The sequence below is a fragment of the Netta rufina genome (assembly GCF_964035555.1).
Source record: "Netta rufina genome assembly, chromosome: 2".
NCBI classification, from domain to species: Eukaryota; Metazoa; Chordata; class Aves; order Anseriformes; family Anatidae; genus Netta; species Netta rufina.
In genome coordinates, this window is record NC_140124.1 from 18,532,295 (window position 1) to 18,558,702 (window position 26,408).

Below are 26,408 nucleotides of genomic sequence, written 5' to 3' on the forward strand. Positions count from 1 at the left end.
TTATCTCATCAGTATAGCATGGCCCACCCAGCCCATAAGCTATTAGACTGTTTGGACTGAACATATAAAAGCTGTTACTGATTTTTTTTTAAGTTCACATTATGACACCCCTCAAAACTAGGGTTGAATTTGAACCAACTGTTTGTTTCTTTTTGCTTTTCCACAGCTGCTTTTGAGGCAGAATTTTCTGAAAACAAACAGGAGTCATGTAATTCATGAAGATGTAGCAAGCATTTCCTTCCCCCCGTCCCGTTCCCCTTGAAGAGATCAAGCACATCATGCACATAGCACAGACAGCCACCACCAGCGCAGGGAGCCAAACCCTTCAGACCAGTCTCAATGTCAGCACTTCCTCAGGGCACTGCTGAACTGATGGGGTCATCCCTTTTTTTTTCCCAAAAAAGGAATAGTTTCAAACATGTACATTTCTGGTACAGATCAGCATTTTTATTTGGTTTAAATATGCTGTATATCAGATTTCTTTTCTTTAAAAAAAGAAATACTGTTAGTAACTGAACTCATAAATCAAAATAAATGCATGGCTTTCTGACTTGCTGTACTAACGACTCAGCTTTTATTTTTGGTCCATATTTGTATTTTTTCCCACTGTGCTGAAGCCAAATAAAACTGAACAAGTTGATATGGTTAAATGAACATAAAGGAAAGCATCACACTTGGTCTCATCTGGCATTACCTAACAATAGAGTCAAAACATGATTTCTATTACAGATATATGCAATTGATTAGGAATATAAACAATATAAAAAATGTTACAAATCAGAGCCGATGGGTAAAAAAACAAAGCAACATGTCCACACTTGTAACCACCTATTTCTGTCAATGTAAGGGTACAGCAAATCAGAAGAAGTTGCTGTGCTGAGTTTTGGCCTCAGCGCTGTCAGCAGGAGAAATGGTCATGGAAGCCACAGAACTGGATTTTACAATGTATGTGTCCAAGCTGGACTGCACCTCTTAGCCATAAGGCCAAGCAAGTATTTGCAGGTGTAAGTACATTTTTTGCAACGTTACAGGTGCTATCACTGCAGCAATCAGTTTGAGCCCTACATTGTCTTTTTATTTTACTTCCTTCTATCCAGAAAAGCATACAACCTGCCATGGTCAGCATGACTGCAGTAAATAACTTACTTTACTCTAAGGTGAAGCTATCTATAGTAAACATTAAGTGACTGAGGGACTAGCACTATACCCAACACACCCTGTTGGTCTTTTCACTCAGTCACACAGAACTTTGATTTGCAATGATGTAAGAAAGGCATCTACTCATGCAAAAAATAATTGCAGCATCACATCATTTCTCATGGAGTCCTGTTGCCTGCTGTTATTTGCAACTGTATTCCTTTTGCCAGCAGAGGCTTTTTTTAACCCCAGATCTCACACGTATCCAAGGAAAGATATTTTTACTCCTCATATTTTCAGAAGTCTGATTAGTTTTCCAGAGCCCACATAAGAAAAAGTACAATCCAACACGGAGAAGAATCAAAGGCCTCAAATATGTACATGTGTTCTAGACACCAGGTACTGGCTTACTCTTTTTTTTGTGTCAAAGGAAGATGGGGACAGAACTAATTCCCTCCAGTATTCACTAGGCTTAACCTCAAGCAGGCAATTAACAGCGTACTGAAGGGAAGACTTGGTGGAAAGCAGAGAATTTGGGTCATGACCATGAAGTATCACATTTTGGATTTGTGAAAAACTTCTTGGGAAATCTAAGGCCCTGACTGACAAAAGAGCAGGAGGTTTGAACACAAAAAACACATTGCTTCTAACTTTTCTTGGGTTCCAAGAATCATGATACCAAACCGCCACCTCCACATGGTGATTTTAAAGCTTTGTTCAAGTAAAAGATCCTTTGGAAAGCTAACTGGAAGTCACAAAGCTTGGCTGGACTTTGGTACTAGCTCAGAACATAGGGGACTCCAGCAGTTCAGATAAGCTACCAGTTTACAATGGAGGTAAAGGAGGAACTCCCCTCCAAATAAGCGAGGTCACGGCCACGAGCATTTTTATCGTCTGCCAGTGTGTGTTTAGGGAGCTCTGGCAACATCTGACCCCACCAGCTACTTAGGAATTTCAAGTAAACAGCCAAATTAGTGCGAATTGTTCTACTAAAAGCAAGGGCAATGGAAAAAAAAAAAAAAAAAGAGTAAAACATCTAAAGAATTGGAACAAGGAAACATTATGTAAAAGAAGGTGGAGTAAGAATAAAACCAGAAACCAGTAGACAATAAAAATGGACTCAAATCCAATCCTTATGTTTTTATTCAGGGCAAGTTCCCAGTGAAGGCAGTGAAAGCTTTACCGAGAACCTTAGACTTATGTTAGAGATAAGGCTTCCCATTTTAATGAAGGACTGAGGAGACCTTCACACGAGAGAGATCAGACGTTGTCATTAAGGAACTTCATCAGCTCCAGGGCAAGCTCTGAGCAGACCTCAACACGAAAGACAGGCTGGCTTGAACATGGGCCTGTTAGTGGGAAAGAAAGTGCTTTCCCCAACAAAATGCCACAAAAACAACTGTATTGTGGTTGCAAGTCGACCTGTTTCCACAGAGAAAACTCTCTGGGAGTTTCCAGGTAGCTGGTTTGTGATATCTACCATATGACACTCCTCTTAGGCTAACTGGAAGATTACTGCATGGGTGCGGCAAGCTCAGGTTCCTTCAACGTTTTAGTGTCAAGAACATAAAACTTTCTTTTAACAGCAAGATTGATGTAAACTTAAAATCCATCTGCATTATTTGAAAAAAAAATCTTTTAAAATGTTGGTATAGTAGCAGAATCTACAAGATTATATTCTTTATACAATATATATATATATATATATATATATATATAAAAATATATAATCCACCGATTATAATAAAAATATAATCCACCAAAGCACATAGCCATCCTATTAAAAATTCATGATACTGCATGCATCAAACTATACTGCAGGGTCTATATCTTTAAAAAGATTGACTTTTTGCCAGAAAGCATTTAAGATTTAGATATCGGTTTATGCATAGCTAAAATAAAAGCTGAAATTTTCTTTAAAATTCTACCCACTTTCCCACTAACTTAGGCTTTAAACAATAGTAGATATTGTATATCAAACAACATACGATTGAAAGAGAGCAGGTACATTTAGTCTTTCATCACAGTCTGATTTGGTACAGCTACTTCTCAGTGCATACTGCTCTGTAGTTGCATTAATAATTGGCAACTACTGACAAGTTATTCAAAGCAAAGGTAGTAAAACCATGCCAGTAAAAAAAATCAGAAAATCAGAGACTTCTTTTATATATTTTGTTCAAATCTCCGCAAGATTTGTAATGGCAAGTTGGAAAATAACATTTATGTTTAATGTATAACTAGTCATAAAACCTAAGAGTAGAGTTTGGTGATTTAGCAAGCAATTAAGCATTTATTTTCCCATACATTTCAAGGAAGAAGAAATAGCTTTTATTGCTCTGATAAAAATTCTCAGTGAATCTGAAAATATCTTTCAGTTTGGGGAAAAAAAGAAAAGGGATCATGTATCTTTCAATATTTATAAGCATCATCTTACCTTACATTTCTCGGTGAGTTCTGTTTCTAGACGACTTTGGCAGGTATTTTAATTCAGAATTAGTTTCAGCAATACATGCCATTACATCTTCTCTTTAAAACAAACTGCTTTTTCTCTTTTCCTCAGACAAAGTATGTGGGCTAAAAGAGCTGCAGCGTCTCTGTTCAAGCGATTTCATGGACACTCAGAGGCTTACTGTATGAAAGTTAAATCTGAGTAAGGAAGGCATTTTTCCTGTCCCGGAAATCAGTATAACCAAAACCAATGCTGAGCTAATGAGAAATGTTTCTTCCATGTGTTCTGTTTGGCAGACACTGCAAGTCATATCAAGGAAACACGTGATGTTTATAAATACAATATGGCTCGTGTTGTCATAACCTCTCAATGACAAAAAGAGCATTAGAAAAAGCAGACAGCAAAACAGCAGGAAAGATGAGATTTGTATCATTTGGAAGTTCTCTATCAGATAATAGAGGTATTAGCGTTTGCTTTTTCTTTTTTCTTTTTCTGCCCAAAAGAAAACAAAGTTTTATAGTACTCAGATCAGGAAGGCAAACACATGACAACTTACACAAATGCTGTCTTATAGGCATCCTAGCACTAAAATGCATTCATTTCATTGCTTGAATTCTTTTCCAATACTTTTCTTCTAAATACCTCTACGTGATTCATGGAGTTGTTTTATTTTGTGTATTTTTTTTTTATTATTATTATTATTTTGTTTGTTTGTTTGTTTTTAGCCATGGTATGCAATGAACAAATGTAGTTTTGGCAGCATTTGCAGCTTTTATGTTTATTGATGTTAAGATTACAAACAATCCAATGAAAAGAAGCTAAACATCTCAAAGAAGCTGGATGTATGTTTACAGGTATCTTAAGCACACAGGAGGATGCTCCTGCTTTTATTATCTCTCTATCTTTCCTGCAAACCAGCACTGAATTTCAGACTCCCTAGATGCTTCTTGGGAAGTTGTTTGAGGGTTTTTAGCATTTTTTTTTTTTTAAGTTCACAAATTGCATCAATACGTAATGTAGATGAGAACTGAAGTGTTAGCAGCTTGCTAGCCAGGTAGTTTCAGTGAAAAATTGAAAGTCGCTGTTGCGCAATTTTATAGTAAAAGCTATTCAACACAACCGTTTACCCAACTTATCAAATGTCTGCATCATTTTACAGAACAACTCACTTTAACTCATCCCATGTCACTTTGGCAGACCAAACCCCCATCGGTGCCAAGAACATCATCACCTTTTTGCCGTTTAACTCCCAGCACCGTGGAGTTTCCATGTACCCGCGTTCTCTGACTCAGCCCTGACCGAACTTGCCCTAATTGCTCTTTCTCCGAGAAACAGTCTCTGAAAGGAAAAACCTCAAGGTGTACCTCAATAAAACAACAGCCACAACAAGCATTCTTTGAATATTCTGGCCTCACCCACCCAGCTGAGGGCTGGGATAAAGGGCTGACCTGATAAGGTCTCATTCAAGTCAGGGAATTAAGCAAAAACATGGTGGTTCTAGAACATTTGAAAACAAAGTGTAACCCACAGACTTCATGGCAGGTGGTAGGGAAGAGAAAGAATGCCAAGCAAAATAGCCACCTGTTTGTTATAAAGTAAAAATTCCCCCGATTCTCAAACTGGCAGAGAGATGAAACCCAAAACAAACCACTGCATGAACCAACATTATTAGAATCCAACCGTGCTACCAGAAACGCAGACAGGTTACAGACAGAAGGGTGAGACTATAACTTAGGATTCTTCCTCTTTTAGGCACTCCAGAAAAGGAGGAACCAGGACAGAAAATGCACTGTTCACATTCAGTGGGGAATCACTTCCACTTGAAGTCAGTGGTACGGCACCAGGAGGTCACAGCAACAACCCAGGACAAAAGGAGCTGTGACACCTCCAAAGACATTCAATTCAATACACAAAACCCCACTGTTCTTTAGCGTCCCCTGTTGATGTGGTATCCATATCCGACACCTAAATGTGAGACGAGATGCGACCTGGATCCTACAGTTAGAAAGTCTGAGAAAATCTTTCCCCCTTTGCATCTACACAAATCACAAAATGTTAATTATAATGGCAAAGAGAAGCTTGGTTGTGTACATGGGATTGTACTGGGATTCAAAAGAATGCTGGAGAGAATAAAAAACTCATCTGAACTTCCACTTTTGGACAAGAGACAGTGTTTTGTCAAAAGAAAGTATTGTTGCATGGAGACCTAGAAAGAGCTGATTAATGTTACATATTCAGGCAGCAGAATAAAAGAATGAACTGCAGCAACACAAAGACTCCAAAGAAAACAGCTGCTACAGATTTCCAGTGTACATGTTGGGAAAGGAATAACAAAACAAAGGAAAAGCACAAATGCAAATATTCAGTGAGACAGCACTATGTGGCTACCTCTTGCTTGAAACAGCATTCAACATAGCAGACCTGTCAAACAAATCATGCTCTTCAAGATGTAAATGGCCACGACACAACACCGACAAGCAAATAAGGCACTCTGAATGATTCAAAGAGAAACTGTTGTTTAGAACTTGTTTACACCCCACGCAAAAGTCTTTTCTTAAACACAATGCGTTCCGAAAGACGCATGAAACAGAAAGACCAGGAAAATTAGAGTTAAGGGACGCAAGAACTGAGTGTTTTGATACGACTTCTGAATTTCACAGATCCCACATTCCTATCTCACATTCTGAGTCTTCTTGTCCATATGGGTAATACTTAATACTTCAAGTGTTACTGCCAATTCTTATACAGGTCTCACATCTGTTTGGTAGTTAAAACAGGTGTCCAAGCTGGCAGCTAACATTATTTTCTGAGATTATTCTGGGTCTGTTACATGGAAATGATTATAAATCACATGAATAAAAGCCTGAACATCATCAAACCTAAGGATAAATGTTCCAAAGGGACAAGAAGGCAAACGGTAGAAAAATCTGTTAAGGCAAAACCTTCCCAAACCTCAAAAAAATAAAGCTTTAACTCACACATGGCAGGAGATACAACCGCACTTCCAGTATCACCATGGAAAAATATACTTAAAACAGCTATTTCTTGATATTCTAAATACTGTTGTTTCAACTTGTCTGACAATAACTTGCTTTTCTGTATTTATTTATTTTTAAACAGTTTACTATTGTGCAGAGCACAGTGACTACTAGAGTTACTCCCTGCTTCCTACTGCAGGGATTTTAGTGCTTGGATATCATGCAAAACTGATGAGAATAAATTTACCCAGTGCAAAGATGCACAAATAGAAATGGAAAGATGAGAAGCAAATTTTTTTTCCAAAATCTTTTAGGTACATCAAATGCACACAATTCTCACTTACTTCCTCTCCCACTCCCCACTTTAATGTGACTTGCTAAGGAAAGATACCCATCTTCTCTCCCCCATCCTAACAACCTGTGAAGGTGAAATTCAACCAGATTCAAGCAAAGGGTAAAGCTCAGGAATCTATCATGGTCCTACTAATTATGCCAAATTAGAGATTTGCGAGAAGGTCCTACAGTACTTCTGTCAAGTTGAGAAAAAGTTGTTTCTCCAGAGAAGCAGCATTGGAGTGAGCTCCACTACATTCCCCTACTTCGGGCAAAGCTTGAGCTAGTATCTGAGCATTACTGCACAAGGAAGAACACAACCAGAAGACACCAATCCCTAAGAGAAACAGATTTAATTATTTCCGGCACTCAAGAAAATGCTTGTTTCCATGTTCATAACTTTGAAGTGTAGAAGTTTACCACGATCAAACGGAATACTTTTGCATGCTTTTCCGCAGAGCCCCTGTGAGAATCCTGGCTTCAACTTCACCTCTCAGACCAGAAAGACGAGAAATTGCCAATGTGGAGGAAAGGCCAAAGGAAAAAAAGAGCTGTTTTATTGCATGCACACAATTTCAAAATGGTATCTCTAGCATTTCAGCAGAGCAAGTATATTATATACCATGAAAACATCACTTCTGCAAAGGCTGTCACCGTGTCACCGTAATTTTTGAATGATGGCCAAAGAGAGATAACAGCCATAGTCAGGAGGTGTTGAGTGTCCATTCTTGTTGTACAATGCACTATTTTAAAATATGCAATCCAAATTAATACAGATTTTGATCAGAAGCAGCCCCTGTGTTCAAAAGAACTCTGTTCAGTAGTGAGTAGGTGGAAGAGGGTCAAAGAAGTAGTCTTTACTTCTGAATACATGTAGCTAACGTGGTAGTTAACTATATCTGAAAACAGGTCTGGAGCACACAAACAGAGCCACAGCAGATACATTTGACATTCACTGCACATGGAACAAGAACAGTATTGGTCTAACTTTATAAAGTCATAGTAATATTGCTATATAAGTCAATGTCATATTACCCAATGATAGTACTTCATGCTTTTGAATGAAATCTATCAGACATATTCAGTTGCAGCTACAGGAATATAACTAAAATTGAAGAATTTCAGGACCTTAAGGAAGATGCTGAAAGGTACCACGTTAGCCCTTTGAAGCACATCTATTTGCTCTCTCATGTTGTGTGTGCACTAGTGTGAATAATCAAGTAATTAGATTTCTGACCTATCAAAAGGACCATTTTATAATTGAAGTACATAAACGAGAGGTGGTTGAGGATAGTGCCTGTAAATAAACTATTGCAATCTTTCTAAAATAATGAGGCCCTAAACTGTTGAAACAGCAGAAATACTTCCATGAAATATTAATAACAAAGCAGTATGACATGCTCAGAATTGATAATGAAACCAAGAAGCAAATGCACAATTAAGCAAATTACTTCACAGGAAATTTTCAGCGCATGAATCAGCTTTGGGGCACACATAAAAGTCACAGTGCAGGCGGGACAGTAGTGGCATTTCCTTCTGGCCCATTGAGCTCATTTTGTTGTACCATTTCCTGGGGACAGACCTAGGATGGCTGGGGAGGAGATGAGGGTGTGTAGCCTCACCACCATCACCTCCACCATCACTCCTGGGTGCAATGTTAGGTGTGGGTAATGTGGTGGAAGAGCTGCTGCACAGCCACACCTCCTGCCCTCTCAGCATTAAGGTGGAGCACAGTCCAGTAAAAGGTAAGAGACAGAGACAGTGGGAAAGGGGATACGTTTCAAATGCTCTATACTTTCCCAATACAGAATGTTCACTTGAAAATACAAATACACCAGTCCTTGTTCAATACAGACAAAAAAATTTAGAAAAGGACATAACCATTTACTGCACAACAGGTATTTATCAGTATTTCTTACGTGAAATGGTCATTTACAAAGTATTTCAATAGACTTCAACCTAGGTACACATGCTCAGCTACTGTAAACCAGTCCATGCTGAAGCCTTGCTGGAGTAGCACCAAGCTGTACTTCACTGTAAAGGGTTTGGAAACATGAAATAAGAAACTTTAAAAACCCTAAGCACTGCCCATGCCCCAAAATAAGTGATTTAAGTGATTAAAGGTATTGTTTTTATTCATGTGCTTTAATGCTAGTAAAAAAAGAAAAAAAAAAAAAAAAAAAAAAACACAACTAAAATAGTTAATGCTCAGGGCTAATGATTGGAAAACACAAAGCAGTTAAGAAACATTACGGAAAGCACGATCATTTCCCTCTTCTGTATGTGCTGTACATCTTCCACTAAATTTTTTAACTTGTGTACATATTACAGTTATGAATTTAAACATTTAAAATAAAAACTGCAGGAAAGAGGAGTATAAATGCAACACTAGTACTTACCCTTATATCTCCATTTACAGCTCTGGAAGTGTGATTAAATGCATGTGCAGGATCTTTGTTGTAAACTTTAAGGAAAGACCGGTCTTGAATATTCCTGGAATCAAAAGAATCAGCAATGATAACAGATGAAAGTAGTTTTATTTACTTTATAGCCTGAAAGTTTCAGGTAACAGACAGACATGGTAGGTCTGCAACCGACCTATAAGAAAAACCTAAATGCCATAGCTTAGACACACACAAACAAAAGCCTACTTTGATTCTCTTTCCCATGGGAAGTATCATTCTTTCACTACCACTCCACACCCATAAAAATTAGATAGTGTTAAGTTTCTTTCAAGATCCTGCCATAGAGTGAAAGCACTTTGAAGACAATAGAGCTTCAACATTTGCACAACGCTCAAAAGGATTTAGTTAATATTTACATGTATTATTGTGTACTCAACCCACGTGAATTTTTGCTATTCTAAGAAGCAAGGATATAAAAGAAAAGTCTTTCTAACTTCAGTTATTCAATTAACAACTTCTTCACAAATCTGAAAAAAAAACAACAGGTAAAAACTAAAAATTCAGGAGCAGATAAATCATTCCTCTAAACTTTATCTATAATAAAGATAAGGTTTTAAGGGAAAAAAAAAAGGAAGTTAAAAAGAAACAAACAAACAAGTTTTGTTGAAATCTACCACATAAATGGTTTAGAAAGAAAGCCCTAAGAGTTTATTTTATTTAATTGAATACTTTGTCATTCACTAGTTCATTTTTAAACTATCACTATTAGGAAAGAGTTAGATGACAGAAGTATTCTATTTCGTTTCAAAACCTACCTTCTGATAATTTTATGGCTTAGAAATTTGCACTGAGATCTGCTGATTTCTTGTTCACATTTAGTCAGTAGCAGAGCCTCCAATCTACGCTCACTTACATCCTTTCAAAGCTGCGATTCCTTTCATTTCCCACTAGTGATCTCTAGAGAATTTACTCATACATGTGACTGAATTCCTTTCCTCCAGGTGCAGCTACAAGTCTAGTGAACTGATCCTAATCACGGGGATTATCATTTAAAAATGAAGGAAAGGATGCTTGGGCAGGTCCAATTTCTTTCTTCCGATGTCATATTACAACCAGTGATTGCTTTGTATGGGTAGCTAGTCAGAACTTGTGCTGCTGTTGTAGATGTCAAGTAGTCATTAAAGAAACTCACAGCTAAGAGACAGATCAGTGCCTTCTGTTTAAGAACTGCAGGGGCTGATGAGAACTTTAGTATTTATGAGTGTTTACTTGCAGACTGCATAGGAAAATAGCTACCTTGTGGCAAGTTCAAGTTCTTCAATTATTTATGGTAATGTAAACTGTTTTCCATCTTACAAAAGTGACTTTTCTGCTCTGAGACTTGCACTGGGATTCTCAGTTACCGTTTTCTGCCTCAGACTTGGAAATATGTTCCTTTTGATACAAAGCTAACTCTTCCATTTTCACCTCGAGAAATACTATATTTTTCATATAAATGAATTTTATCTGCTGTCTTTTTGCTCTGATGGCTATGAGATGGCACCTCAACTAACTGGAGTTTGTTTTAAAAGCGTTCCTCATAAATACTTCTTGTAGGAACATGACACTTTAAAGTAAAACATTGCTGTAAGGCAAATCACCAAAATACTAGGCATTTGATCTCTGAAGTGAATTCTATTTCACCTCATGTTGCTATTCTAAGATAAACACCACTGATAGCAGGTATATATTACTGCATGTTCATTATTACTATTATTTGCATTACTGTAGCTTCTTGATGCCCGTGGCATGTTCAAAGGTCCCATTGATCTGTGTGTACTGTATAAACACCCTAGGAAAACAACCCCTTCACCAGCTTACAAGATGAATATAAGACACAAAAGACAACAAAATAGCTGCAGAAAGATAAGGGAACAAAAAGGCATGAGAAGACCATAGTCTTTCCAGCCTGGTGAGCAATAAGCAAATCCTGGCACCACAGTCATGTGTTGAATAGGCAGTGCAAGAGAGAGAGGGGAAAAATGGGACTGGAAGAACAATGTGGTGGCTTTGCGGATATTTGTAGATGACTCCATCCAAGCACATTAGAGGGCTGCCGAAGAGGGAGCATGAAGGCACTTGTTTGAAAATTAAAGACATGCACAATGAAAGTTGGCATTATTAGCCAAGTGGAAGCAGATGGCACTTGGTACTGAAGAAGAAATGAAAAGAAGTACTGAAGTGGGCTTGGAGGGGCCCTCATAATGAAGACAAGTAGTTTATATTTAATGAGATGGAGGAGATACAGTCAGAGGACAAGTGAAAAAATACATGTGAAACAGCGTGTTTGACAAACTAGGAGAATGATCTTTGTTGCTTCATTTGAATGGGTAAGAGTGAACGAGATTACCTCCATCAAATGTCAAGAAAAGAACATTATAGCAGCTGATGTACAAAAAGCTACATGTTAAAAAGCTGGTGTTAAAAAATGTTACTAAGCTGATAATTTAGTCAAGTGTTTTTTCACTACAGGGTGTGAAAGGAAAGGCTGCCTCAAAGTGATGTTACACAGAAAAAGGAAAAAATCTGAAAAAATCTACAGTGGGTGCAGAACCCAGAACGGGATTAAGAAAGACCAGTTTATGGACTTAAGAAGCAAGTGAGTGCTTTATTTTTTATTTTTTTAAGAGAGAGAGAGAAAAGGAAATAAAATGGGGGGGAGTGGGATGGCCTCATGGTCTAATGGAGGAGGAATATAAGATGAGCTAAAACAAGCGGTCCATGAAACCACGTTAAAAAAGAAGACCAAGATTTTCGTTTGGGCAAAAAAGGTAAGTTTCAAGTCCAATTGCTCACATTCACAGGGAAGACATCAACAGCAGGACTAGGTTCACTGGCACGTACAATTCTGCATACCATTTTATAGGATGAATCATAACCACCTCAAATGTGGATGTAAAAATCTCCACTTGGCAAGATGAATCCCTTTGTAAAGCAAAATGGGATAGTTACCCAGGTAGGTATGATAACCCAACTAATCCACAGGGATAAGATGATAGTGAAAGATACAGACACAGAAAGGGAATGAGGACAAAGCCCTGAAAAAAAAAAAAAAAGTAGAAAATCAGTGCTTGAGAAGACAAAAAAGAGAGGAGAGAGACAGGAAGAAATTCAGAAAAAGCAGTTACTGAAACAAAGGGAGATCAAAGTTCCAAGAAGAAAGCATTAAAAGTATATGTCAGATCTGTGAGAATAAAGGTGTAATGTTCACAAAAGCTAGCCATTTGGTGACTCGGACATTTGCAATGGAACAGTAGGGAACAAAAGACACGTTAGAATTAGAAGAATAAAACCCCACATAGTCTAGGACTGAACTGGAAGAGTAAAGCTCCAGACAGCAGTTGTAGTGACTGCTCAGTGCAGGACAGAAAGATGGGGTGGACAGTGGAAACTCAACTTGTGTGCATGGAGAGTTTTGTTGGGAGGCACAGAAACATGTTTGCGATGTAAAGAGTAAGCACTGTAATAGAACAATAATCAATAAAAGGACAAAGAAAGGGATGGAGGCAGGGAGGAACAGAAGACAGCCTCCAAGAGAGATGGAGAGCTTAGAGCCAACTGAAACATCTGTGTTTAAGGCAAGGAAGAAAGATAATAGAAGAAAGAGATGGCAAGCAAAGGAGAAAGCAATTATGCTTCTTTTTATCTATTCACTGAGGGGAGACACTGTGTAAAGATCTTGCAAAGAGTAAGGAACAGAAATGGAGACTTTTTTTTTTTTTTTTTTTTTAAATTATCAAAAGGTGGTGAAAATGCAGCTGGTATTGTATGTTTTGGACTGCTGAGGTTTCCTTAGTGAGCAGGGTGGCAGGACTGAAGAAGGGAATTTTTCTATGAAGGAAGTCAGCTGGGTCGTGGGATTTCCTCTAGAAACACTCTACAATACAGGCATAGGAGCAGAGGAAGCAGATGTTGGAAGCGAGCCAGACCTGAGGTTGGCAGAGTGACGCCTGCAATAGGAGCAAGGGAAAAAAGGTGGAGTGGAGTGGTATTAAGATAATCAACAACCCCATTCTTAGGGGCAGGGAGGAGATGAAGTCATAAACTGTTAGTCTGAAACTCAAGGGAAGATGGAAGGATAAAGTGAGAGAGAAGGAGCTGATGGGGCAGATGATGGTTGGCAACAAGGCGCTCAGCAACAGAGACACAGGAACCCCTATCCTGATTTTATCACTTGATCTGATCTAGTGAACAGACTGTTTGATGTATGAGAAACTCGAGCACATGATGAATGACGATGTAAAAATCGGATCGGTCTTAACATAGGAGTTACAGTGGCCAAACAGGGGTGTGGAAGACTGCAAAACAAGATTAAAAAATGAAACAAACAAACAAAAACAAGAAAAAACACAGAAACTGAAATCCAAGCAGCTGGCTGATGACAAGACACTGGATAGACAGCCTGTGGAAAGCAAGACAGAGGACAGAAGGTGGGGTGCAGTGCTGTTCAAAGACTAGAAAGAAGAGGAATGCAGGAATTTGAAATGACAAGGATAGAAAAAAACAGCTTGCTCTTTCCTTAAACTACATGAAGTGGAGAAGCACCTGAGCCAAGTAATCACCAGAAGAAACAAGGCAGTAGTGGACAATACACTTCCCTTACTTTCATGTCATTTTCCTGCATTAGTGGTAGAGACTGGCAGAGAGGAAACACCTTTTCTGCTTTCTTCTCCATCCTCTTAGGCTCTTCTGTCCATTATTTTTACCTTGTAACATCTAATGAAAAGGATCCACAAAGGCCCATCTTATTTCCCTGCACAGTTCTATAGTGTGGCATGCCTGAGATTTTTGTTGCTTTGTGATTTGGGATTTTCCAGAGCCCCTGAGAACCTAGTCCTTTTGCTTGAAGAACACAGACATCAGGACTGAAGGAACATGGTTAGTTGGGCAGCTGAAAACCCGGAAAATAGAGGATAGAAAGAACAATCTACATGTTAGCCAGATCATTTTTTTAATAAGCTCTGAAGTAGTGAAAGAAAGAGACTGCATTAGTTGCTGCATCCTGACATAAAATAGGAAGGTGGTGAGGTTGCTGTAGCAGCAGTTACTAATGCCACAGATCTCTGGCAGTGTTAGATAACGGATAATTGAAACTGTTGTGAGGGCATCAATGACATTCATATTTTTAACTTCAGGCTCACACAGATCGGGTTTTGCTCTGCCAGCAAAGAAAAAGACCATGTTTTCTGTAAATGTTTACTTTGCGTTTAGTGTTTTAAATATTTATGTCTCAGTTAAAATGCAGTAAAATATTAAATATGTCAACCTGCATGCATTATATGAATATTTGAACAAGGTACACCATTCATCAATGGCTTGTGCAACAGATGTTGCACCTACAGCAAGCCTCCCATATTACTTAGATACCACTGAACAGGCCTTTATGTGTTAGGACACTATCTGCTAGATACTTATCAGCTACACTCCTTTTTATTCTATAAGTGTGCTACAAAAAAACAGTCAACAACAACAAAAAACAAAGCAGCAACAACAACAAAACAAATCCAAAACCCGACAGCTGTAATTGCTTCTACACTTACCTCACATCACACAATTCATAGTATATGTTTCTGCTCTCATCCTTGATGTAAATGGCCACACTGGGTGATTCCAGCATTTTCATTGTCAGCTGCTGGGGGAAGGCACTTACAAAAAGGGCACGAATTGTGTCTGTGCTTGTGATTTCATTTGGCATCCTCAACTGCTTTGTTTCGTCTCCATACTGAAGATACAAAACACCTACAAGGAAAATATAATAGTAAATTTAACATTCTTAAGTGCAGAGAAATCATCTGCCCTTCCATGTAGGACACAGACCAAGCCCATACCGAGCAGAGAAAAATCAGCTCACACCCCTTGCTCATAAAGCACATACAAAATTTTCCTTTTCAACACAATATTGGAGTAGAGCATTGAACCCTGATAGAATTGTGCCCTGATAAATATGCTTGCTCCAATGTTGCACTTTGCTGAGAAGCCTATTTTTACTGTTTTTCAGTTAGATAAATTAGAAGTTTACCTTAAGAAGGCCAATGGAAAATCCCAAACACACCAAGTCTGCTCTATAGGGGAAGGTGTTGGTAAATCACAAGGTACGTTTATTCTTAACGTAGTTGAGTAGTTGAGGAAGACCTTCACCATTTTATATCACCCAGTTACCATTAAACATAAATTTTGCATTTTAGCCTCATGCTTACTGAACAGTCTTCCCCAGAAACAGACTTCCATTTTAACACTAGCTATTTTATATTTAGAGTTCAATTTGCTGGCGTTACATAGTATAAAGCCCCAGGTGAAACTCCTAGCAGGAGTAAAACTGAGGTCTCACACATAAAAAAGAGCAATTTCAGATCCTTTCAGTTTCACAGCAGTATTAATAGGCATCCTTAGCACTCAGTGAGAAACATGAATGATCTTAGGATGCTGGGTTGCAAAATGTGGGTATTCTTATTCACTGAAGACAAAAAGCACACCATTCTGATATAGCTAACTCTCTGTTTTCAAGGAATGGGAGGCTGTAAGGTGTTGGATAATGGAAAAAACATGGATCATACAGACCAGGGACTCAGAGAAGGGATACCCAGTACACCTAACATCCTGTCTGTGTTGTGCATACAGTATAGCCACAGTATATACAGTGGTTGCCTGTATTCCACTGGCTGCTGCCGTACTGCGAGTTTTGCTGCCATATTGCAAGTCATTAGCTTTCTGACAGCACAATCCCATTCCATCTCAAGCTACAAAGCCCACCAAGGACCAAAGCACTGAGAACAGAGACCTCAATGATCAGCAGAAGTCAGACTGGACTTGGTGTGGTTGATTAGCTATGACCATGCCACACCTGAAGACCACCAGAAGGTGTTCTTATGAGCATCTCCAATGTAGGAAAGCTCATCAGGACCTGCACAGAAGAGAACAGGCTGCTACCACATGGTTGCAACCAAAGTAAGAACATTCCTGGGATCCACAGCACTAGAGATTAGGTGCAGAGGCAAATACTCAGCTGAACTACTTTGAGTACAGAGGAAAAGGGAACTGGCAAGCCCAGCTGAGCCTGCATGTCCACTCCATACTCAAAGCACAGATGTCCTGCCTGAGCATGGATTGATGGGATCACATTGGGCTCTTGCTCAGCCATCTCATGCGTCTCTGTACAACAGTGCATTGTGCTTGGAAGGAACACCTTTACTCCTATGCTAGCTGCAAGAGATAGAGCAGGTAGAGCTTTTGCAGTGGTGTCTAAAGACAGTAAAATGGCACATCATTCACTTTGCAGACACTTAGCAGGCCAAAATAAGGTGGAGGAGAAAAAAAAAGAAAACATGCAAAAAAATAAGAAAAAAATACCACTGAAGTTTGTAGTTCCACCAGCTGTCTAAGATTTGGAGGTAACTGCTTTGTATGTGGCCCATAGGCTAACTAGCCATAGGAAAGCATTGGTAAAAGGGATTTGCTCAAGAATTAGTGATTACAGAAGCATCTACACTAAAGTCACAGTAGTTCATACAAGCAAGGCAGTTTTACACCACCCAGTTTGGATGCTGCCAACACATAATGGCAGAAGCTCAGCATTCGGATTGAACTAATTGCTACTGTCTTTTATTTTCAGGCAGACTTTGGGGCCTGAGCAGAGTTTTGTGCTGCCATGCCTTGCATCTGCCAATAGCCAACAGAGGTAGGCTCAAACTAGGCAGGGTACTTTACACAAACTGAATTCACCACAATAATTGCATCATAGATGGACTGTGTGTTGTTGTATCGTGGTCAATACAAACAGGAGGGTTGGGAACACAAGCTCCTCAATGCTGTTACCATCAGTCATCACCAAATCTCAGCAAATCACAAAACTTAGATGGTGACTCAAACATTCTCACATGAAAGTCATTAACAAGGGGACAACATTCCCATAAACTATCAACAACAGCTTAGAGACGTGAGGTACAAACATTGAGCAAAAACAATGGCAAAAACTGAAGTCCTAGAACATAAAGGCATTTAGTGAAAAAACAGCAGAAGATATTTTAATCTAAGATGAGCTATCATAGTCCTATGTATTTTGTATAGTCCTTTGTATTTTTGTCACTATATTGCTATAGAAGAATGAGTACATACTTAGGCAGATGTGCCTACAAGCAGTTGGTAGATAATTGTTTTTGAAGCTAGGAAAGGAAGATGTTAATTATTATGAATACTAAACAGACAGCTCAATATTACCTAACCATTATTTAACATTAAGCTGCTTTTATAAAACATTTTAAAAATCATTTTCCTACTATTATCAAGAGCTGATACTTCTTTTATTAAAATTGACATCAGACCCCTTATGAATCCTACTATAAACTTCTATTTCCATTGGTTGTAAAAAATGTTTGAGACTGCAAAGTCACTGGTTTTATTTAGAAGGTCGAGGAAAATTTTCCTAAGAATTCTATTTTTGATGCCAATAGTTCATGAGTTATTAAACTTTTTTTTTTTAAAAAAATATTATTATTATTTCATTTTAATTTGAGACGTCATTCATTTCTTTATGTTCTTTTAAGGTAAAAATATTTTTTTTAGTGCTCATTCAAATATTCTCTGCTGTGAAACACCTTTTAGAATTCAGAAACTAACTATATTTGATTTTTTAAAGTACATGTTTTTAATGATTGCATTTAGTTCACTGTTCCAAGACGTGCATAAACATTCATTTTTGATGATAGCTTTCAGTTCTTAGGCAGAACACAAGGAACCTTCAATATTTTGTTACTGGAAACTTTCTTGGATTAAATAGCAAAAAAACATTTTTGGCCCAAAATACACACTTTTCATAGCAGCTTTGCAGGTGTGTATTGACTCTCTTTTCTGCTTAGTTTAAAAGTTAGCTCAGAATGCAGAAAACACTGCTTTTGCATCTCAGGACAATAAATGGATTCTGAATATTGAGCTACTGAAACAATTAAGTCAAAAGAAATGTTAGAACTGAAAATATTTCTCGTTCATGAGTCTGAATTATTCCAGAACAGTCTTGACTCTGCCTGTCCTCAAATAGTCCCACAAAATATTGATCCAAAACAAAATTACAGTCATCTTTAGGTCTTTGATTTTCAAAGCAAATATGCATGTTTTCCAAAAAAAATAGTGCCTTAAAACAGAGAGCTTTAACATACAAATCAGAGAAATGTTTTGACCACAATATTACTGTAGGGGTAAAAGACACTGTCAAAGGCATAATAAACTCTCTTTTCCTTACTCCCCCTTAAGTTAGAAGCCCTTTAAAAAAACTACTGCCTTTGCTCTTGAAGTGTCTGATACGTTTCATGATACAGCAATGCTTTAGGGCATTTCCTATTTGACAAAACTAACTGCTCACTCCTAAAAATCCTGTTTCAGCATGACAGGATATAAATACTTCCAAATTAATTCATTATTTTAAGTCATCCTCGTTAGTTTTCTCACACACACCGATGGGCTGAAACTCTGAACTCTGAAAATACCCATGTGGCCAGCTTCATGGAAGCTGCTAGAGCTCTGAGGTGCGTTTTAGCTTCAGCTGAAAAGTTACTCCCTTGGAGAATTAAAGTAAGAATAAATAGAATATAGCACAGGTACAGGTTTTGTTTGGGCACAAGCATATATGCCAGCAGAGCTGCTGGAAAGAAAGCTAAACAAAAGAGATGCTAATGTCTCCATGTACCCTAACGTTTCTCTTCACTTAAGCTTCTGTCACAACGGATTTACCTGAAACATGAAGATTGTGCTGAGTTTTAAACAACACAAAATAAACTGGACTGTTACATGCCCCACTAGTCTAGGAAGACAAGAAACACCAGGGTACATGAGAAATACACTGTGTAACAGCCCATGGTCCAGGTCAGCCAACACCGTGGCTACCATTCCTAGGTGCTCCTAGATGCTGCCAGGCCTGGGCTTTTCTACAGCTACAATCAAACTGCAGCGTTAGGCTTTCCCTTTCTTTATGCTGGTATAACGCTTTCAGAAACACCTCTGGAAATTCTGATTGTTCTTTATCCCACGGACAATGAATGGGTAGTGGCATTAAACACAGGCTATAGTACAAAACATTTGCATGTAAGCCAGGCCTTAGAAACTTAAACCTCTTTACAAATTGCTTCACAAAATTCCTGTCAACAGCAAAGTATGTTTTATAGTAGGGGAAATTAAACACCCAAGAGGTGAAAGGACACGTTCAAAGAAAGGCTTGCAAGCACATAATCCAGATCTTCTGATGATCACGCAACACACCACATGATCGCCCTTTCCTTCCTTGCATACAGAGGTCTTTCAAAAACAAACCGCTTTCTGCTCCTCCCTTTAGGAAGGGTCAGTAACAGAAGGACTTGCAAAACAGTCTTTCCCCTCAGGGCTAGTCTATATGCAAAGCAGCAGGGTGTAATGAAAGATGCGCTTTTAACCTGATTTATATAGGCAGAGCCTCACACACAAGCTGAACCCACCAGGGCCTGGAGCATCCACCCTGAGCCTGTAGTTGTGCTAGCACTGCTTTGGGGACTGCCCATGCTGTGGCTGTGGCTCACGTAGACACACCAGGCCCATGGAAAGGCGTTCAGCTCAGATGCAGCTGCCAGTGCAACAACAAAGTCTGTAGAACCCAATTATTTACTGAGGACATGTCTATGCAGTATAACAGCGAACCATAACTGAACTCATGGGGTCCAGGGTGTCTATAGAGCTGCACCGTACCCTTACCAGCAAGCACATTGACTCCTTAGTTGCAGGTGGCAAAGGCTTACTCCTCATGGCAAAAGCTAATGCTGTGTAGGCAGCACGACACCACCCTGCTCATGTCTCTCAGCACTTCCATCTACTATATGGTGCTGACCTAATCCTGACTAAACACCATACTGTCATGATTTTATTGCTAGCGATGACCTCAGTGCTGGGCAGCTGAAAGCTAGTTCAGGGATGCTTAGAGGAGGTTTAATCACAACTAGCTTTTATTCACAGAACAGGAATTATCCCTATAAACGGGTTATTTAGCAGAAAAATGTGAAGTGCTCAACAGTGGAAAGAAGTTAAATATCTGATAAATCATGAATAAGTTAACAAATACGATTCAGGAAGCTTTACAAATATCAGTTAATTCTCAGCCACAACAAATTTTAAGTGGACAAACACTGTTACGATGATAATCAAGGAAAGAAAACAAAAGCTTAAAAAGTTAAATAACCTCTCAGTGTTAGAAAAGAAAATATAGTGAAAGCTTACATTGGAGTCCATGTGTTTCTTTTCTGTGAAGCCATAGGAAACTCACTGTGCAGGTAAGACACCTTGCAAATTTCTGTATTGAAAATCTTATTGACATCTAGTAACACCTTAATCCATGGGCTCCCATCTGAAGAGAAGTATTAATGTATTTGGCTGATGTTTGATGCTTGGGTGGTGGAGCATTGAAACCTTCCCACAGAACCAGGAATCAGAGGCATGAACAAGGTACTGCTGTTCTCTTCTGACCTAGACACTTTATGTACACTCTGGAAATTCTCTGTCCAATTTGAAAGCTTCAAATAATTAGTGAAGATGTTTGGACTAAAGCAATCAAAGGCATTGGCAGCTCTGGAATTTCTTTAAATCAAAGCTGCAAAGCTAGGTATAACTAAAACGGGAAAAATATGTATCTACAAAAATAGGCCTCTAGAGCTTGTTGAGTGAGTAACGCCACCAAAATACTACATTAAGAATTAGTAGAGAATATATAAGGAATGGAAAATTGGATAAATTAGCAAAGAAAGCTGTGTCTTAAGGAGAAGAAATATGGAGCACATGGTGAGGAAATACAGTAAGAATTGCCAGAAATCAAGCTGAGTGATGTTTTGGAAAGTAAATTAAATAACATAGTGTTGAGTTATTAGATTTATTTTACTCTTTACCTAACTATCAATTAGCCATATCTTTTTGAGATGATGGACAGTCTTTGTCTTTACATGCTGGTTTAGCTCGATCTTCCACCATATGGCCATTGAGTCACTGGCTCTGTCTGCACCTTCCCTCACGCTGAAGTCAGCAGCAATGCCAAGAGCAGATGTGAGAAAATGAACCCATATTAGTTCCTGTTGAGTCCTGTATCAATTCTAAATCTAAGGATAACTTTTAAAATCTTGATAACTGTTTTTGTTGGAACATTTCAGGATGATCCAGAGGGGATCACAATATAGACTGCCAAGCATTTCCTCAAAAATCAATTTAACATTCTTTTTTTTTTTTTTTTTTACTAAAACGTCAAGATCCTTCAAATTTTTCTTTGATTTTCCTGACACAATTATAAAATATAAGACTAAGGGTGGCACAGCCCCGTATTGTTCTTCCCTCACACTATCAGATAAACAGAGATAACTCATAGCTGTTGTCCTTATCACCAAATTCTGCAAAAGTTATGCAGATAAAACTTTATTACACTAACACCTCTAGCAGTGTGGAAGAAACTCCTCAATATGCAGTTCTTTCCACACCCACAATACTTGTCTCTCTTATTTCACCACTCACATTTTCAACTAGTCTGAGGTCATTGCCATGATCCTTGTGGTATTTCTAGCCTGAAGCTCTCGTACTAGTTTCCATTAGCTACTCCCTGCTGATAATCTGTCCTCCACATTCATAAAGCGTCTATAAATATTCTTAGCTGTCTTCAAGTACTAAGAGAATCAAGAAGTAGATCTTTTCATGAAATAAAATAGTTATTTATTATAACTGTATTCCAGAACAGCCTGAAGACTTTTACTCAAGGTATTAAGTTATTTGATAACAATTTTAATAAAAACAGGAACTGCTGAATTTAGTCCAGTACTTCTTACTACTATTTCATCCTTGTCTGCTATTTACTGTAAAGTGCTGTAATTCTGCATTATATTTATTACCCAGTGAAAAAGACATATGGAAAATTTAGCAGTTACATATAATTTCAACCAAACAATTACGAGAAATAATGATTTTTATCTGTCACTCAAATACTAGCACTTTACTACAAATGAATACATTTAGCTGGCTTAGAAGAAAAAGGAACAAACAATCAAAAAAAAAAAAAAAAAAGGCAACGGACAACTTTCTTTACCGAGAGAAAACTTGCATTTGTCCTATTTGATTGCAGGGGAAAAAAAAAAAAAAAAAGTGAAATCACCTATTGGCAAAGGCACTACCATATACCTACGTCAGCAAGCCCATCAAGCACAGACAGTTACTTTTATCATCTTGAGAGTTTGGGGGAACATTTCGGTTTAACCTAGTTCCCCAGGTAGAAAACAATGTTCTGGCAGGATGACTTTTGGATAGTAATTGCATCTATACCCTTGCTCTTGCCAGAATAGCTCCACTGACCAGCAAGATGACTTTTTTATATCCCTAACTGACAAAATGATGCCAGTAAACTTGGAAGAACAGAGAAAGTCTATGACACTTAATGACAAAATATAAAAAAATGACAAGTGAACAACTCAGTGAAATAAACTAGAAAGTCCATGTGTCCCAGAGCTATTTTTCAGAGGGCACATAGGCTCTGCCATGCAGGATTGACTCCAGTTCACACTCACCAAACAATTTAGTGTAGTAAAATCAGAGAACTACACACGAACAGCTACAGGACTTTCCTATGCAGGCGCTAGCAGCCGTGCTGCTTTTGCCCACCAGAAGCTGAGCCCCTGACCTCTGAAGAAGCCAATAAGCCCTGGCCAGCCGGCTCCCAGCCAGAGGTATTAAGCTGGCGAGTACAGCTTCAGAGGATGTGTCTGCCAAAGACTACATAGACACACTAAGCATTTATGGACCATGTAAGCAAGTATTTTACACAGGGACACTTTTGCTTGAAACCTTTAAAAGGGCAATAGCAAAAACAAACAAACAAACAAAACCCATCAAGCTTCTTGTAATACATGTACTTCCTCTTGAATAAACACAAAAAGAGAGCAAGGTCCTACCCAACTGTATTTCCTTCCTATGTAAATCTACATTAAATACACTAAATACATTATTTGAATGGTGACTCTTGTTTATAAACCCTGCTTTTTAGTACTAAACTATGTAGAAGGGACATGTTCAAGGGCAGAATCTGACCATGTTATTACTCCATATTCATAGGCCATATATGATTTGGTAGTTTTGCCACACCTACCAAGTTTACTATATGTTTACTATAGGAATTACCTTCAATACTTCTGAAGTTATTTCATTTCTAAAGAGTTCGCTACTGTCAGCAACAGGTTTAGGGGTTGAGCAACCAGCACGTGAAAGCAGAGTTGGTTCCAGTATCACACCAGATGAATGAGTCATTAAGGCCTTAAGTCATTAGGGCCTACATTTAAACAGGATCACGGAATTGTGAACTTAGCATGGTTAAGGAGAACATTGCCAAAAGGCCATTTGCTGGGCTCACTCCACTTTGTCATTATCTCTTTCATACTAGTGGAGCCAAAACTGGAGGTAATAACCCACATGCAACCTCACAAATGCTGACAAGAAGGGGACAATCACTTCCCTTGACCTGATGGCTAGTTTTGTTCATGTAGTTTTCACCACTGCAAGGACACACTGCTAACCTATAGTCACATTGCTATTAGACATTAAGTCCTCTTCAGAAAGCTGCTCCCAAGGTAATTTGTCCCTTGCCTATGCTGTTGCACAAAGACTCTGCATTTTCCTTTCATTGAGCATCATGAGGTTCCTGCCAGCCCATTCCTTGAGCTCACTGGGGTTCCAGTGAGAGGCAGGTTGACTCTCCAGTACACTAAAAGCTTGGTGTTAACTCTAACCCTGATGTTGGTCATTCCATCCCAAGAGCCAGGTTGCTAATGTTAAGAAGTACTACCCCCAGGGTCCACCCCTGAGGAAGACCACTCAAAACCAGCTGCCAGTCGGACTATGAAGTGTTAAGACCAGTCCACCTTGAAGGCCACCCATCTCTCCCCAGTGTGACTACAAGGATCCTAAAAGAGGTGTGTGAAAGGCTTTCTTAAAGTCACAATAATCATCATCCACTGCTCTCCCCTCATCACTGCCCTCCACCCCCTCCACGTATATTCAACACAGAAGGTAACTGGGTAAAAGCAATGGTACCAACTGCCCCTCTTCTATGAAACAGATGAGTAGTTAAAAATTTATCTAGAAGTGCTTCCAGCTTGAGAGTTCTCCAGACTATTGACCCTAATATCCCAAAAGAGTACCCTAATCAGCAGGCTATTAACAAGCCTCTGGTGCAGCAATTATCCTCTTATCCTGTTTAACTCAGGCTACCCTATAGCCAAAAATGCAAAAGAGGGGGAGAGAATGAGAAGAAAACAAACCAAGAGACAGCCTTGCATGACAGCGTAGAGATGACAGGATTTCCCTTTGAGAACAGAAACCTGAATTCAGGCCCAGCTCCATGCAGTAACTGTACATTAGCATCACTACCTAAATATATAAACAGTAGTGGGAGCAGTGACTAAATCCTAGAGTTCCTCATTCAGGGACTTGCTGTCAGCGCTGTCAGTGATTCCTAAACACACTGTGCAGAGGGAAAGGCACTACACTTGTCTGACTGGCCAAATTCTTGAACTTCTCACAATGCATGGAATTGCAATACACTTCTTGCTTACAGGACTACGTCCTTTTGTAAATGGATTAGTGTTAGACTTGTGAATTTTACCTAACATGCAGCTTCGATCAAATTTGTCCAAGTGATATATCGCTCTATGCCAGATATGACCCATACCTTTCATTAGAAAGGTGATTTGGCCTGTGCAGGCTACTGCAGCTGCCAAATCCCTCTTCCAGAAGACACCAAATGCTGAAAGCCCAAACTGCTGCTGCTGACTTTGAATAAGAAGAAGTAATATAGCAGAATGAAAACCTTGCACCTCACATTCAGGCATGATTTGGCGTAAAGAGGGAATATAGTTTATCAATACGGATCCTAATTACCTCTCCTGTTATCTTCACCATTTTTCATTTGGATTTATTTACATTGCAAGGTCCTCCAACAGGGCCATTTTCTCACTATGTGTATTACCCAACACAGGTAGGTCCCATTTCTAGTTAGGGTCCTTTAGTATTACTGCAGTGCAAATAAATAATAAAGATTGCATCAGAAAACATTTAACAGACATAGTAATGACAGACACAGATAGCTAATGGTTTAACTTAGCATGCTGCACATCTTCTATTACAGAATCACTGCAATGAGTCCATTGGATCCATGCTGATACACCATGTTACAATGGGGTAAAATCCAGCTTCAATGTGACACAACATCTAAAGCACACTGTTTATCAGCTTTTTAGTGGCAGACAGAACGTGCTTCTGTTGAGACAGTATGTACTAAATAATATCTTGCTTCTTGGAAATATATTTTTTTCAGGTACACACAAGATACTCTTTTATAGAAGGAAGAATGTGGTAGGTAATAAATGTGAGTGCACAAGTGCATGCCTGGGAAGGCCCACATTTCACTCTTCCATATATCTGTCTTTCACAAACCATGTAAGGACAATAAATGAAACAGAAAAAAACTCTCAGCACTAAGATATGTTGGTACAATTGTTTACCTTCCTTTGGTCTCTTGCTGCAAAACATTTCAGATAAGAAGTGGGTTTTATTTTCTTTCCAAGTCCTAAAACTTCATCTACAATTTGAAGAAATGTGAAAGAAGATGAAGTCTAAAAAAGTTGAACAGGAGCACTACTGTTACCTTAGAATATTTTAAGGTAACAGTAGTAGGATCTGTGTTTCAGTTCCATAGTTGGAACTAGTTGTTTCAGGCTGTTTTTCCTAAAGACCTGCCAGCCCACTTTAACGTATCTGACCATGACAGAAAATATTTACATGACCTTTTTGCATGTTGGCTGCTTTGCATACACTGTAAAAAGACAAGATAGGGAAAATTTCTTTAAGATGACTGAATACATTAAAGCTATGCTCAGCTTTAACTTGAAATACAGTTCCCATGGAGTTCCTCTCCCATGAATTAAGCTGAAGATACTGCTGACTTCATTAGGCTTGAGTCATGCCCTAAGGAATCCAAGGGGGCAGTTCCACTGCTAATAAATCACAGACTTCTCTTATAAATCTGTGCTGATTTAA

General features: G+C 38.7%; 1 protein-coding gene across 13 annotated transcripts in view; it reads right to left on the reverse strand.

The window, feature by feature from the left end:
• The window catches only part of KIAA1217, a 181,957-nt gene that overhangs the window by 67,929 nt on the left and 87,620 nt on the right, over positions 1-26,408 (reverse strand). For 12 of the 13 annotated variants that reach the window (XR_014618204.1, XM_084282128.1, XM_084282133.1 and 9 more), the window contains 2 exons: positions 14,882-15,080; positions 9,297-9,390 (listed from right to left, as the gene is read on the reverse strand). Coding sequence is in view for 11 of the 13 variants with exons in the window: in XM_084282128.1 (XP_084138254.1) it covers positions 9,297-9,390; positions 14,882-15,080 (293 nt within the window). In the remaining 2 variants the exon portion in view is untranslated. Of the gene's footprint in view, positions 1-3,571; positions 3,899-9,296; positions 9,391-14,881; positions 15,081-26,408 lie in introns of those variants that run through there. The other variant, XM_084282125.1, reaches the window with a different exon arrangement.